Source organism: Pinus tabuliformis, chromosome 6, assembly GCF_031772625.1.
Source record: "Pinus tabuliformis cultivar Carrire ecotype Pingquan chromosome 6, CPIR1, whole genome shotgun sequence".
NCBI classification, from domain to species: domain Eukaryota; kingdom Viridiplantae; phylum Streptophyta; class Pinopsida; order Pinales; family Pinaceae; genus Pinus; species Pinus tabuliformis.
Window position 1 is genome coordinate 409,321,519 of NC_142292.1, and position 17,235 is coordinate 409,338,753.

At 40.6% G+C, this 17,235-nt stretch overlaps 1 protein-coding gene across 1 annotated transcript; it reads right to left on the reverse strand.

Moving 5' to 3' along the window:
- Positions 1 to 9,278: 9,278 nt before the first annotated feature.
- LOC149259042 (uncharacterized) lies at positions 9,279 to 12,722 on the reverse strand. The gene is made up of 3 exons (XM_089448433.1): positions 11,595 to 12,722; positions 10,932 to 11,057; positions 9,279 to 10,643 (listed from the first exon to the last, which is right to left on the reverse strand). The coding sequence occupies exons 1-3, from the start codon at positions 12,720 to 12,722 to the stop codon at positions 9,279 to 9,281; spliced, it is 2,619 nt and encodes an 872-aa protein (XP_089304559.1).
- Between the last annotated feature and the right edge of the window lie 4,513 nt (positions 12,723 to 17,235).

A 17,235-nucleotide genomic window follows, 5' to 3' on the forward strand; every position in this document is an offset into this window, starting at 1 on the left:
TGGAGCATGTTGAGAAAATCCCTTGATTAAATTATCAAAAAATTCTTTGCTCTTGTGTTGCCTTCACGGTCCTTCACGTTGGCAGGTCCAATGACTATCTGCACATTTTTTCCCTAAATGCCTTAACCCCATTGGAAAAACCAATGGCTTATGCATTTTTTTTTGCCCTGAATGCCTCCACGATTTCCCTTGGACATGGCTTGATTTTTTAATACCTTAATTAATTTTTTTTTTTTTTTTTTTTGGGGGGGGGGGGGGTGGGGTTATTGTCCATGATTTAAAATTATCAATCTTCACATCAATAAAATCTTAACAAAACCATTTATTATTAATGAATTTATATCTATAAAAATATTATTAAAACAAAACTATATTTTGAATTATATTTATATTAATTTTTATAATTTATTATAAATTATATAATAGCATAAATTTATTTTATTTTTGAATTATATTTATATTAAAATTTATAAAATATATTTTTTATTTATTATAAATCATATAATAGCATAAATTTATTTTATTTTCGAATCTATTGATTGTTGGTAGAAATCAATTTTTTCAATATGTAAATTTAATTCTGAATACAAAATATGATGAAAAATATGGACATGAATCAATTTTTTCAAAATGTAAATTTGATTTTGAGTGTAAAAATTGATTAAAAATTGCACATAGAGTTGATTCCTATATATTGATTCTTCATAATATTATTTATGTATATGATTTTCACCTCTATAATATCCTTATTTTTTATTTTATCTATATATATATATATATATATATATGAGTGAAGATATAAATAGCGAGGTAGATAAGAAAAAAAAAATTATTATAAATATATTGAGCTTTTGTATATTTATCAATTAGATGCTTTAAAATATGGCTCTTTATTATTTAAATTTATTTAAATTTGATATGTATGTTATGATTTTTATTTGTAATTTTATTAATAAAAACAAAATTACAATATAATAAATTGAATTTGAATCACTTTAGTATTTTTATATTTTACATTTTTTATTACCTTTTTAATTCATTTAATATTATGCTTTATACAACTTGAGTGGATCTCTTGGTTAGAAGCATATGGTTCGTTCTAAGAGGTCACATGTTCAAAGTTAGAGGAGGTAGAGTAAGTACACCTTCGTAGACTTTAGCAATCAAATCATTGTGCAAAGGTGGGTCCCTTGTCCAATAAACAAGGGGTCTCATATACTAATTTGGTGTTTGAAATAATTGAAGAAGAAGAAGAATAATAACTTTTTGATTTAAAGCTTCATTTTATGGCGATTATAACATCTCTCCCTTGTCCCATAAACAAAGGGGTCTCATACACCAATTGGTGATGATTTGGTTGTGACCTTAAATAATTAAAGAAGAAAAATAATTATTACAATTTGATTTAAAACTTCATTTTATGGAGACTATAACATCTCTCCCACATCAAGTAGCCATTTTGTCCATTGTCCCATAAACAAGGGATGATTCAAGTTGATATTGGTGGCCACCCGCTAATTCCACTTGGACCCCCACCATTCTTTCTTTCAATTTTTCAGTTTCCTTAGTTGTAGCACAGTTGACTATTTTTACCAGTTTTTTGGGTCCTAAACTTCTGGAGCAGTTTTGAGGCTCGAAACGACTCTAAATATATCTTTTCCATCGTATTCCTTGGAGAAATATTTCCAACAAGGTATCATCCACGTCAAACGGAGATAATATGACCAAGTCGTGAACTCGAGAAGTTGGTTGTCCAACTAACCCCAACAGGGCCCATAAACTCTTGGTGTTACATCTCCTCAGGTTAGGGTTTTGGTTGTTTAAGATTTTCTCTTATTGTTCAATAATAAAAAGGCCGTTGAGACTCATTGTAACATAGTTCAGAGGCATGTAGCCACCACATCTCTTCTGAGAGATAAGCTATCATCACCCAAGCTAGTCTTATTTCCATTCTATTTGTAAGCATATTTCAGTATTTGATTTTAATGATATCAAGTGCTATTTCTACTACATATTTGTATTTATGGTTATATATATAATTTTTTGCATTCTTGTGTAAATCTGGATCAGTGGTATTAAAGCGGTCTGCTCCTATGTTTTTCTTTGCATGTCCCCGACGAGGTCGGGATATAAGGAGTTAGGGCTTAAACTAGTCGAACCTTTGCAAGACCAGCCTCACAAATCCCGAAAGCCTCTCATGGAAGATGAAAATAATAATGAGGGGGCAGGAGATCCTATCAAAATATTGCTTGAAGAAGCCCTTGAGCAACAAAGGAAGACGATGATGGACAACTTTGCCCAGATCCTTCAATGACTACCCAAGGGCGACACATCTACTTCCGGTAGCTACTTTGGAAGCACCACACCACTTAAGGTACAAGTTAAATTTGAAATTCCCATATTTGAGGGTGAAATAGATGAACAGGTTGTAGATAAATGGTTAATCTACTAGAAGGATATTTTTCCATTCATGATTTTTCTAGTCGGGAAAAGATCACTTTTGTACTTTTCAAAGTAGCCCCCCACGTCAAGGACTAATGGGAAACCTACTATGAGGGAAGAATGAAAGTATGAACTAACTTTTTTCAAGCGCACCCACTTGGAACTCGTTTTGGGATGCCATTAAGGAGCAATACTACCTTGTCGGGAGCTATGAGGATAAATACATAAAGTGGACAATGCTGCAACAAGGAAGGGACCAAGATGTGTTGGAGTTTACCAATGTTTTTCATACCTTTCACGTGAAGTTGGGTATCAAGGATTCTAAGAAGCATTTGGCTCTCAAGTACCATGGCTGCTTCCATAGGTACATCTTAGATGAGATGGAATTCCTAGACATCTCCTTGTTCAAAACGACATACCGATATGCCATCAAGATCAAGCAAAAGTTTTAAAAAAGAAGCGAAACTTTGGATCTGTGAATTCGAAGCAAGGGAAAGGTGCCCCCAAACCATAGAAGAAAGGACAAAGCCAAGGCGGGGTAGCCCAAGACAACTTGCCAAAGCTACAAGAAAAGAACAATGCCATGAAGTCGAAGAAGGACACAAGAAAGTGCTGTGAGTTCCATAAGAGCTCCACTCACAACACAAGTGAGTATTGGGCCAAGCAATCACTAGTGGCCAAGCTAAAGGCTTCGAAATCAGATGCATGTTCCGAATTTGAGTCAGAACCCGACAAGGGAAATGAAAAAGGGAAGCACATTATCGATGAGGAGCCCAACATTACCATTGCCACCATAAAGATCTAGAAGGAGGAACTCGAAGATCCAGAGGAGGAGGAGCGCCTATTCCACTCCTAAATGTGGGTAAAGGGTTTCCTGCTACAGTTCATTGTTGACAGAGGGAGCCAAAAGAACCTCAATTAGGTAGATGTCATGAAGTGGCTGGGCTTATGACTACAACACATCCACAACCGTACACCATCAGGTGGCTTCACCAAGGATGAGATCTTCACGTGAGCCAACAATGTCGCCTTCCATACAACATCAAGCCCTTCAAGGATGAGGCATTATGTGATGTTGATCCCCTTGATTTTTGTGATGTATTATTAGGCCAACCATACTTATGGAAGTGACATGATGTGTATGAGTCAAGGCCTCGTGTTGTTATTGTTACTTTTGGAAGTAAGTTGTATAAGATACTCGAGGTAGCACCGCCTACTGCCATCTCTTTGGTTACTGCAAAACAATGTAGTAAGCTCATTTCCAAAATTGAGAAATTTGTTTTCCTGATGATATGCCCTCAGGGAATGAAGACGACGGTGGCCACGACCTCTAGACAGGGCCCCTTTACACGACAATAACAAATGGACAAGGTCATGGAGGAGTAAGAGGACATCTTCACCTCCCCCACAAGGGTGCCTTTGCATTGTCAGGTCAAGCACTCGATCGATCCGAGCCCAGGTGTGCTGCTGCCCAATGGACCAATCTATAGGCTCTCCATTCTGGAGAATGAAAAAATCGAAAGGCGGATTCAAGAGCTACTATAGAAAGGTCACATCCGTCCAAGTTCATCACCCTGTGGGAGCCCGATTGTGTTGGTACAGAAGAAGGATGGGACTTGGAGACTCTGTATTCACTATCAGGTGTTGAACAAGATCACTATACAGAATAGGTACCCGATCCCATGGATTGATGACCTTTTCGACCAAGTTAAGGGGGCAAAATATTTCAGCAAGATCGACTTGAAATTAGGATATCACCAAGTACCAATTGAACCCTCCAATGTGTGGAAGACTTCCATCAAAGCCAAGGAGGGGATTTTTGAATGGTTGGTTATGCCTTTTGGGTTGAGGAAGGCTCCTGCAACCTTCATGAGTCTAATGGATGACACCTTGTGGCCATTCACCAACTCATTTGTAGTGGTATACTTGGAAGACATCGTGATATTCAGCCAGAGTTGGGAAGAACACCTCCACCACATCTGACAGGTTCTCCAATCACCATGCAACACAAGTTATGTGCCAATTTGGAGAAATGCACTTTTGGCATGACCTAGGTTCAGTATCTGGGATACCTTATTGATGAACGGGTGGTGCATGTGGTTCCATCCAAGATCCAAGTCATTCGGGATTGGCCAAATCCAACCACTCTAACAGAGCTCCGCAACTTTCTAGGTATTTCCAATTTCTACTGTAGGTTTGTGTTTGGATTCTCTCATATTACTTGGCCCTTGAGTCAAGTCACCAAGGGAGGAGTGAAAGAAAAATTATTTTGGTCTGAATCTCAACAGAAGGCATTCACAGAGTTGAAACGTCACCTCTGCTCTACACCAGTGCTCACATTATCAGACTTACAACAACCATTTGAGATCGAGACAGATGCCTTTGACTATGTTATTAGTGCTGTTTGTACTCAACAGGGGCATCCAATGCCATATCACAGTGGCACACTTTTAGACATAGTCCGGAAGTATCCCACTTATGACAAAGAGATGTATTCCATTGTGCAGGCCTAATGTCAATGGAAGAATTACATTTTGGGGAAGGAAACAATCATCCACACAAACCACCAGCCCCTATAGTTCATACAGATGTAAGGGAAGTTGTAGAATGATCGCCATTAGAAGTGGTCCACATTCCTGCAACAGTTCCATTTGAATATCAAGTATAAGAAGGGTAGCACCAATAATGTTTTAGATTGACTCAACTGACCACCGATCATGGAATTAACCACCATGATGAACTCTTGTGGGCATAGACTTCTCATTGGCCACTTCTCTACAAAAGCGACCCAAAATTCAGCCACACATACAAGATGCTCGTGGATGGTAAATAAGTTCCAGATTTTCAACTCCAGGATGCCCTATTATTCCAGCTAGGATACCTTTGTGTTCCATCAAGTGAGTGTGCCAAGATGATTTGGGAAGCACACTACAGTTGGGCTGTTGGGCATTTTAGGGATGAGAAAATGGTGGCAGTACTGTTGAAGTATTTCTATTGGTCGAATCTTCGACATGATGCCGAGAAGTACATCATATCCTGCACTGCCTGCGCCATTTCCAAACCAACCATCAAGAAGCAAGGCCTATATACTCCACTACCTACCCTAGTCAACCTTGGGAATCCATCTCCATGGACTACATGTCGGGCCTTCCTTCTACTAAGCATGGAAATGACTGTGTTTTTGTGGTCATCAACAAATTCTCAAAGATGGCCATTATGGCTACCTGCAAGAAGAATATCACAACAGAAGCCACTTCTAAACTCTTCTTTGGACGAGTGTGGGTACACTTTGGGATCCCATAGTCTATCATATTAGATTGAGACAGTAGGTTCCTCAATACATTTTGGTCCAGTCTCTGGTTGATGTTGGACACCAAGCTCACTAAGTCCACAACTTTCCATCCCCAAAATGATGGTCAAGCAGAGGTCGTCAACAGGATGATCGTACACATTCTACGCATGTACAACTCAAAGCATCCACACACATAGGATGAGAACCTCCCCTATGTCTAGCACAACTATAACTAGTCTCTCCACAACTTGACTAGCCACATCCCTTTTCAGGTGGGCTTGGGATTCCAACCACTATGTCCCATTGATGTGGCCATGCCATTTGCAGCTACTCAGGTAGATTCAGATCATGTCCAATCTGAAACCGATAAGGTAAACAACTTCATTGAGCACATCCAATATATCTGCCAGTAGGTCCATGACATTATGGAGAAATCAAATGCCAAGTACAAGAAGCGACATGATCAACATCGGGTGCCACACAACTTTTAGGTGGGCGACAATGTTTGGCTGCATTTGCAAAAGGAATGCCTTACTAGAGCCTATTGGAAACTCAAACCACTCTAATATGGTCCTTACACCATTACCAAGGCTATGGAAGACAATGAATTTGAGCTCAACATCCCTCCATTCCTTGGCCTGCACCTAGCATTCAATGCAGACTGCCTTTGACCATACTTCCCACCATTGTTAGATACATCAAACATTGCAGAACAACTCACACCTGCAAAGCTAAATCCAGATCGCATGGAACAAGCCAAAACTGATTGGATCATGACACACCGATCAAGCACACTCGCCAACAGAAGATCCAACTATATCGAGTTGTCAAAGCAGGCCAACTCCTTCACCAGGGCAAGTGGCTCACTAGGGACCAAGTTCAGGAGAAGTTTCCTCATCTCATGGAGGAACTCAACGCAATAGGGACCATTGCTTCCTAAGTGGGGAGGAATGATCCAGATGGATATTGGTGGCCACCCATCAATTCCACTTGGACCCCCACCATTGTTTCTTTTAGTTTTTCAGTTTCCTTAATTGTAGCACATTTACTATTTTTAGTAGTTTTTTGGGTCCTAAACTTTTGGATCTATTTTGAAGCCCTAAACGACATTTTTTTGGCAATCTGCCGCAAACTATTTTTTGTTATTTAAAATCGTCTTTTTCTTCATAGTCCTCAGAGAGATCTTTCCAACAGGGTATCATGTGCATCAAACAGAGATAGTATGACCAAGTCATGACCCCGGGAAGTTGGCTATCCAACTAACCCCAATGGGGTCCATAAACTCTTGGTGTTAAATCTCCTTGGGTTAGGGTTTTCTCTTATTTTTCAATAATAAAAGGGCCCTTGAGCTTCATTGTAACATAGTTCAGAGGCATGTAGCCACCACATCTCTTCTCAGAGATAAGCTAATATTGCCTGAGCTAGTCTTGTTTCCATTTTGTTTGTAAGCATATTTCAGTATTTGATATTAATGAAATGAAGTGTTATTTCTACTGCATCTTTGTATTTATGGTTATATCTATAATTTGTTGCGATCATGTTTAAATCCAGATCAAGGGATCTCATATACCAATTTGGTGTCTAAAATAATTGAAGAAGAATAAGAATCATAACTTTTTGATTTAAAGCTTCATTTTATGGTGACTATAAAATCTCTCCCTTGTCCCATAAACAAGGGGATCTCATACACCAATTTGGTGTGCAACTTGGATTTGACATTAAATAATTAAAGAAGAAAAATAATTATTACCATTTGACTTAAAACTTCATTTTATGGGAGACTATAACATCTCTCCCATATTGACAAGTAGACATTTAAATGTTTACACTCAATGGATGCTCTCTAGCCTAGTATGGTAGAGACGTGTAATGTAATGTAATGTAAATATTTTTACTTGGTTAAAATAAAATTAAAAATAAAATTAAAATATGGTAGAAATGTGTAAGATAATGTAATGTAATTTAATGGAATGTAAATATTTAAACTTAGTAAAAATAAAATAAAATAAAATGAAAACATCTTTACTCGGTCGAAAGAAAATACAAATAAATTTATGTTATTCATGTGGAATATAGCCTATTTAAAGGAGGAAATTAAACTAGCCTAGATCCATCTTAAATCCAAATCTACTACGCATGAAGAAGGATCAATCTCAAAGATGTTTTGCATCTCAAGAGATTTAATCCCTCTTGTGGCTTGGTAGATCTGAAGTTAAGATGGATCTAGATTGGTTTACAACCACTACAAAGTTTCCTCTACATTGAGCCAATATTTAAATGTTTACACTCATTTACAGAGCCTTCTGGTATAATAATTATTTAGTATATCTATAAGTTTAGTATTGGACACATCAACTTTTTTGTTTGTTTGTCATGTGATCTCTGTTTATCTAGGCTTGACTTGTGGCTTGAGAAACCACGACTCAGGGACATCTAATTTGTCAAAATTACCCGAGGATCTCACCTAGCCTGGGCGACACTTGCCCTAAGCTGACTGATTTTAGTGTGTTTCCTCCCTCTAGCACGGGCACAACAGCCTCCGTGAGTTTCGATCGTAGGTCACGTTACTAACAAGGCTCATCCTCAACCTGTTGTGCTAGTGAAACTTGATCACATCAACTTAAATTTAATGTAATTTTTTAATAAATATTTATAATATTAAATGTATATTTTTAAATTATATTAATATTGGTTTGGATAAATTATGATTTTATGAAAATATTTTTTATTTAACTGTTTACACTCATTTGCAAATACACCATTTCCCCGTATTGAAGTGTCAATTTCCTATAGCACCATAATTATTTAACATATATGTATGTATATTATTGAACACATCAATTTATAATATATAATTTTTTATTTTTTATTTTTTAATATATCTTTAAAATATTGAATGTATTATTTTAAATTATGTGGATGTTGGTTTGGATAAAATATTTTCATATATATATATATATATATATATATATATATATATATATATATATATATATATATATATATATATATATATATATATATATATATATATATTTTTTTTTTTTCCCCTGGGAAAATCCGTAAAAACTTTAATTAATATGAAGAGATTTACATATATATCAGTATATCATGATCTGTACAAAAGTTCAAAATTTACATCAATACATTCTATCAATTGTCTGTAAATGTGTTGTTTCAATTTCTGCAACTATTCTGATAGCATAATCCTAGTGAATTTTCTGTGTTTGCTGTGCAAAAATCAGTGATCTGTGGATGCTGTTGTCCTTATTTTATGCGAGATGAGGACCCCCTGTTGGGTAGTCCTGATCTATATATGGCCAGTGGTAGTATTTCTGTTGCTGCTGGCCCAAAACTTCCGTAATCTCCCAGATGCCACGATCCATCACCGCGGCCTCCTTGGATAATTTGTCAGCGTCCATATTATGCTCCCTGTAAATGTGTGTAACAGAGATATGTGAGAAAGCATCTTTTAATCGATGCACTTCATCCATGATAGCTCTGAGTGTGTGCATGTGACAAATCGTGATATCATTGAACCAATTTATAACAGTCTGCGAGTCCCCAAAGATGTTGATTCTAGTGTAATGATGACATAGTGCAAAATGCAAGAGGTGCCGCAGTGTGATGAGCTCTGCATAATTATTGGTTCCAATGCCCAAGCCAGCTTTGATGTGATAGGAATGAGTAAGGTTATGATGCAGAATGATGCCTCCCCACAACTCTGAGCATTTGCCGCTCCATCAAAGTATGCCCAAGGGGTGGATTGATCAATATTGGGCGGAGGATTTGGATGGCGAATTTTTGGGGGAGGCGGCTCAGGTAACTCTCTGTAAGCAGAGATGATTCCAGCTTCGATGAGGGGCCAGTGGGGTGCTATATCCTCAAATGTCCATCTGTTCCGAACTTTCCACAAAGACCATAGAATGATAACAGGCAGGTTGATCAGTTTCGTGCCCTTATGCCTCGCTGTCCAATCTATCCATGAACTGATCGGATCGGGCCCGCTCCAGTCTCCATTGAATGGGATGAAGGGTTTTATGTTTTGCCAGATCTGTTGCATCATCGGACAGTGAAGGAATAAATGAGATATGGTCTCCGAGTCAGATTTGCAGAGAATGCACCACGTCGGGCCCTGTATGGCGTGTCTCATAAGGAAATCACCTGTGGGAACCTTGCTCCGGAGTACACACCAAGTGAACAGCTTTGATCTGGGAGATGCAGCAAGCTTCCAAATCTGTCTCCACCATTGATCAAGGACCCCAGGCTTTTTCTGAATATTAAGCTGCGTATAACCCTCCCTTGGTGAGTACTTACCACTGTCAGCAAGAAACCAAATCAATTCATCCGGACCTTCTGTTATCCTGATATGAGATTCAGATAGGGCAGTGCAATATTCGCGCCAGGTCGAGTGCCATCTAGCAGGGAGGTGTAGTTGGTTGGCCGTCTTCCAGGCTTGGTGAAACATGTCTGAGCGATCCCTGTCCGCGACCTGTGCAATCACAAATATATGCTGTGCTGATAAGCAGTCTATAAGATCCCTAGGTAGATTGTGCCGACCCCCACTACCATTCCACGGGTCAAGGCCCACACGGGCACAGTCACCGCTGTTAATCCTCCAAACGATGTAATCCCTGATGAGGGGCAGGGCGTGAAGCACAACCTTCCAAACAGATGATATACCCACCTTGTTCCATGATGGCATTCTAAGCCAGTCCAGCTTGTTTCTGGGCCAAATGTATTTGTGGAAGACAATGGAGGTCCAGAGGCTGTGTGATGTCATCAGTGCCCATCCCATCTTTGCTGCCATGGCCTGTGCAAATGTGGGAAGATCCTTTATTCCCCATCCCCCCCACTTTTTTGGGAGAGCAATAGAGTTCCATCTGGTCCATGCAAATGTGCGTTTATCCTGTTTTCCTCCCCATAGATATCTGTTACATATTCTCTGGATTTTTGATAATATGTTTCGAGGGATCCATGCCAGATCCATCCAAAAAACCGGGGTGGCTTCCAGTACAGATTTAATCAAAGTCAATCTGCCCGCTCTAGATAGATATCGAAAACTCCAGCAAGTGATCCTCTTCTCTATTTTTGCAACCAGCCATACCCAGTCTGCAATCTTCTGTGAGGTTGGTTTGAGCTAGTACCCCAGGTATTTAAGCCCTCTATCCAAAGGATGGTTGGTGAATGGAAATACCTGGCATGCAGTGAATGATTCCTGTACTGATGTTCCAACCAGAGTGATGGAGGATTTTGCCTGGTTTACTTCCATTCCAGTGGCTTGTGCAAAGAGCTTTAGGATGCGGTTGAATGTAGTGATGTCCTGCATCCTTCCATCAAGCATGATCAGCACATCATCAACGAACAGTAGGTGTGTGATAAAACATTCGTCTGTGATCTTCAATCCCCTGAGAGTACCTGCTCTTTTGGCTAAGATGATGAGGCGGCTCAGGGCTTCCATCACAACAAGGAAGAGCAAGGGAGATAGGGGGCATCCCTGCCTAAGGCCTCTCTCAGAGTGGAAGAAGTGGGAGGCCGCTCCATTGATAAGGATGCTGAATGAGGGGGATGTGATGCATGCCATTATCCAATTGATGAAGAGGATGGGGCAGCCTAAGTGGATGAGTATCATTTTGATATAGAGCCAACTAACTCTATCAAAAGCCTTGGAGAGATCAATCTTGAGAAGGATGCACTTAAGCCTTTTTGTCCAAATGGAGTGTATAGCTTCCTGCGCAGATCCAATGGCTTCATGGATTTGTCTGTCTTCCAGGAAGGCAAACTGTTGGGGCCCGATGTGTTTGGATAAAATGGGCCTAATCCGATTGGCAATGATCTTGGAGATGATTTTATAAAGTACATTGCATAATGAAATAGGCCTGTAATCGTCAAATGATGAGGGGGAGTCTGATTTGGGAATGAGCGCTATAAAAGTGGTGTTTATTGCATCATAGATTTGTCCTGTCGCTCTGCTTTCCTCCACCACCCTCAGGATGTCCTCTCCAAGAAGCTCAAAAAAGGCTAAGTAGAACTCTATGGTCCATCCATCCGGACCTAGACTTTTTTCTCTCTGAAACCATTTGATGGTGCTCTCCAACTCTGCCATAGTGACTGGTCCTGTGAGAGAATCAATGTCCTCCTCCATTACATATCTGGGGAAATGTGATGCCACATTGATGATTTCTGCCAAATTTGTGCCCGCCGGATTCTTGTACAGTTGCCTGAAATGTGAGGTGCCAAGCTGTGAGAGCTTGTTGAAAGAATCAGCCACTCCTCCGTCTGGCATAGGAAGATTCCAAATAGTATTTGCCAGCCTTCTTCCTTTTGCGAAATTGTGGAAGAAACGGGAATTCTCATCCCCATCTTTGAGCCATACAGCCCTACTCCTCAGCCTCAGGGACTCCTCTCTGAGTTTCAGGATTCTGTGCTTCTGATTTTCGAGCTCCAATAGCCGAGATTTGTCCCCCATGGATCCAAAAGCCCGGTTCTGGTCATCTAGGAGGCCATGAATCTCTTCTTCTATATTAATGAGCTGAGCATCCTCTCTGATTTTCTTCTCTTTTGCCCATCCAATAGTCAAGTGTTTGAGCTCTGTTAGGTTTTTGACAAATCCTCTTGCCAATGATGCTTCTCTGTCAATAGGATGTGTCCTCCAGAAATTGGATACCAGGTTGATGAAACTCTGATCCTCGAGCGAGAGGTGATTGAATTTGAATGGAGATTTCGGCTTTGGAAGGGGGCCCATGATCTCCATAAGGATAGGAGAGTGATCAGATATGCCTCCCGATCCAACCCATTGTTTAAGACGATGGAGTTTTTGAATCAATGTCCCTTTGAGAATAAATCTGTCTAGTCTACGGGCAAGTGCAGCTTGTCCCACTCTCCTATTTCTCCAAGTTGGAAGGGGCTTCTGCATAGGGACGTCAACCAAATCATGTAGATCCAACAGTCTTCTCATGAAGTCTGTAATAGAGTCAATCTGCGCCATAGAGCCCCAGGATTCACTGTATCCCAGAGAGAAGTTTAGATCCCCCCCTATGATGATGTGGTCCAAGGACATCAATCTGAATCCCAGGAGATTTCTCCAGAAACTTTCCCTTTGATGGCATGGTCCATATATATTAACTATACGAAGATTCATTCCAAGCTCAATCGCAAAAATGTCCGCTCCCAAGAATCCAGGACCTCCCCAGGAAGAGTCCAGCCTGATGGAAAGTGGGTTGAAACCAATAGCCAAACCCCCAGATCGCCCACTGGCATCTGCTGCAATGAAATGCCATCGGGGAGATGAGAGACTGAGGGATCGAGAGACATCCTCAGCTGATCCTAGGGTTTCCTGGAGGAGGATGATGTCAGGATTTTCGACCTCAAAAAGTCGTTTGATGGCCAGTTTCTTGGGGTGACTGGCCAGCCCCCTACAATTGAAAGAGAGGAACTTCATGGGGGCCCCTGCTGAGGGGGTTTTGTGGCTCTAAGGACCCCATCAATGGTGGATTGGCGGCCTGAGGCAACTTCGGCCCCAGCGCGAATAATGGCTTTGTTAAGTGCCGATCTTCGGCCTCTGGTGATAGTGAGACCCATCCCAGGGGTAATAATGCCCAAACCAATCGAGGGAGCTAAAGAATCCGGAAGTGATGTGCGGGGGCGAAGAGAATATGAGTGAGGCTGGTGTCTTTTGGGGGTGGATTCTTTTGGGGGAGATGGAGCACGAGTAAGTGTAGGGGGGGCAGTGGATTGTGTCGAGGAGGGTGATGAAATAATGCAATGTGCAGAGATGACAGGAGCTGAATTTATAAATTCAATAGACTTTTCCAATACAGAAAAGGAAGAGGAGTGGTGATTTCCCGATGACTGTGCAGCAGCAGCCCGAGCCCGAGTCAGGGGAGGAGTGGAGGCGTCCTTCATTGTCTGATCCACTGCGTTGAGGTCGTCCTTATGATCTGCAGTCTTCAGAATGACAGGGGATGATAACGGAGAGTTCCTTCTGGACATTATAGGCGAATTCTTTGAAGTGCTGGCAGGGCTGTTTAGCAGGGGACAGTCCCTGTATAAGTGGCCCACTTGGTGACACTTATTGCATCTGAAGGGCACTCCTTCGTAATCAAGAATCTGCATCCGCTTGAGCTTCCCTGCATTCAGTGTGATCTTTTCCTCCAGGCCCTCCCTTGTGTCAAGGTGTACCAGAATTCGGGCAACCGTTTGTCTTCCCGTGTCCAAATAAGATCGATCATGGTCGAGATATGAACCCAGAGCATCACCAATGCGGGTGAAAGCATCTTCTCTCCAGAACTGGAGCGGAAGCCCGGGCAGCCGAACCCATAGTGGCCCAGCAGCTATTTGCTCCCTTTCCGGGTCGAAAAGGGGATTCCATCGCTTCAATAGAACCGGGGCCGATTCAATATGCCAAAATTTCTCCAGTACGGTGTGCGTGTGTTCCTCTTGTGCAAATCTGAGGGCGAACCATCCTCGTGGGAGGACCCGAACCGCTGGCAGTTGCGAGAAAAGACCTCCCCATATTTCCTGTACCCATTTCCTGAGTCTGTCCGAGGTGAAGGAGCGCCCCCGCACATGTCCCACCAGCATCGTGCGGGCATTGTTCATAGTTTCCTCGAAATCTGCCGGGTTCCCAAATTCAATCGAGATATCCTTCTGAGTAGCCTTCACACACCTAATTTTCCGTTTCTTTGATCTGGGGGCTGATGGATGCTCCGAGAGAGGGTCCGTGTTCTTTGTCTGAGCTGTGGGCTTAGAGACTTGAATGTTAACAGTAGGAGTGCTGAAGTATCCCGAAGTTCGAACCCCCGGAATTCGACAAGGGTCTTGCCCTAATTCGGATGGATTATTATGTGCCCTAGGAACGTTCTGAACAGGAGATGGAATGGCGTCAAAGATTAAGGAATCAGGCAAGAAAGAGGTGAGAAAGTTTACCGTACCTAGAGAGAGAGGCGGAGCCTCAATACCAATAGCTTCATTCGCGGATTCAGACGAAACCACCGGGGTCAATAGCTGTGCCCTAACTTCCTTAGAAACCGGCGGAGTGAAAACAACCTTAGCATGGTTAGGGTTACTGAAAACCGTCTGTCCCTCGAACGGATCCTCGGTGAAGTCCACGAGGTCCGTTAATTGTTGATTCTCCATGGCGGTTAGTCTAAGTCCTGTAGCTCTCCGTGATCGGCCTGTCGCCCAGATGCGAGGCCAGCACCGAAACAATTGCGGGATCTGTGATAAACCGTTCCTTGACTGCGGTCTTCGAACGTGCGGTTAGACTCGCCGCTAAATCCCGACTCCGTCAGAGCTCCCCGCCATCCCCTCCCCAACATATATATAATATGTTTAATATTTTTTTAACTAGGTTTATTTATAATCTCGTTAAAAGTTTTAAAAATTATATTTATATATATGCTCAAGTTGAGGTTGTATAATTTAGAGATACAGTTTTTTTTAGTATTGGTGATTTTTTTTTTAATATTTAAAAATATAATTTAAATAATACAAAATTACGATTTCATTAACAATTAAAAATTATAACATATTTTTTTTTTCGAGAAATGATTCAAACTTCTACCACTATAACCTGTAGGCTTTTAGGTGCCTATTTATGTTCCTTGTACAAGATCAAGCTAATGATGGGGATCTAAATTTGGAATCTCATAGTTTACATAATACTTCATATCAAGATGATCACCTATTGAACAACAACCAAAATACTATTTTTTTTCAAAAGAAAATATCTGTAATTTAATTCATAATAAAATGATGAAATTGCATTTTGCATATACACTACTAGAGTATTCTTGAAATATCCCAACAACATTACATTTTAGCTCGTCATAGGGTAAAAGATGAAATAAAACAGAGTATATGTCATTCAAAATACTTGTGCTAAGAGGGAGAAATATGACATCACCTTATACAACAAGCATATATTAGAGAGAAAAAAACATTAAATTGAATTGTCCATGAGAGAAAACATATATAAGGATTTATCTATAGAAACAAAAAATCAAAGCCTTTCAAAAACAAGATATCGTTTGTTCCAATGTACATTGATAATAAAAAGGAAAAGCATCACACAGGGCCTATATGGCCCCATTATGTAAAAAATGGCATGTTCCTATGAGTTTGTGGTGAAACAATCAATTGTTAAAAACATGAACAATCTAACACAATTAAATGAAGTATGCATGAGTGTATGAGTGGGTCCCTGTTTATCAATCATTGTTAGCAACTGGCACCAAGATATGATCATTGTATACATGATGGAAATATTCATGTGATTTATCAGTGAATTGTTCCATTATAGCCCAAATATCCTTTTCCAGAAGGAGGCCATCTTTGATAAGCTATCAGTGGAGTGATTATTTTTCTTGTAAATATGTGAGCAAGAGAAAGATGTGAAAGTATCAATAATACATTTTTTCTTGATTCGAATTGGATCCATGAAAATTATCAAAGTTCTATGACTGTATCAAATCATGATAGACTTCAAAAACATGTGAACAATGAGCTATCAGGAATACCTCTTGACATTGGTAGTTTGTAGCCAGCAAGGAACAACAAGGACCTCAGTCAAAGCACGTTGACCGAGGCCCATGGAGACCACACAGTGGTGCAAACTAGCAGTTAAGAAGTCCAGATCAAAAAACAGAGGTTGCTTCTGATTCGCAATTAGCACTAGGAAAAACCCCTCGAAATGGAATAGCTCCAAGTGCTCGGTCACAAGGAAAGCCAAAAACCATGGGAAAAGTGCTAAAGCGAAAGGCGGGTCCCGTGCTCCAAAACCGACGGAATATCAGACGCATTTTGGGTGGTAAGTGGAATTGTCAGGAGAACCAACGATGCCATATAGTGGACGACGCGTGTCTGATAGATGATAGAGAAAACCACCTCTCATCGCAGGCTAACGTTCGAGCAAGTAAACCACATGATAAGAGAGAACACTGTTGGATCTGGAGGCTCCAGATCTAACGGCGAAGATTACGCCCAATGGGATACCAGATTCGAAGGGAGAAAATAAGCTGTGACACATAAAAGTTTGAAGTCCGATTTGACCATTGAGTTGGCAGATGAATCATTACACAGAGTAACCAAAATAACAAACCGCTGGAGGAAGAGCTGGCACAGTTCGTGAAAGGACAAGTGGCCACTTCCTTGTGAGATGTTACACAGTGGTGATGATGTGAAGGCAGGGAATTCCAAGCGAGCAGTGGCAGGCGATCCAAAGGGCGAAAGATGAAATGAACAGTCATGAGACAAATTGATTTAAGCCATGAACAGACAAAGAACAAAAAAAAGTGAGACAAAAGACAGTGAAAGAGGAAGAAGAAGAACAGTGAAGCAAGAAGCAAAGAGTTGAGTTGACCTATAGAGCTAAGGTAGCATCGAGCAGACAGAAGGCTTGAGAGGTTCAAGCAATCCTTGTAAGGATATCTGTCGGGAACTAAGTACCAAATTAGACTCATTCCATTAAGACCAGTGAGGTCAAGACTTGGTAAGGAAGA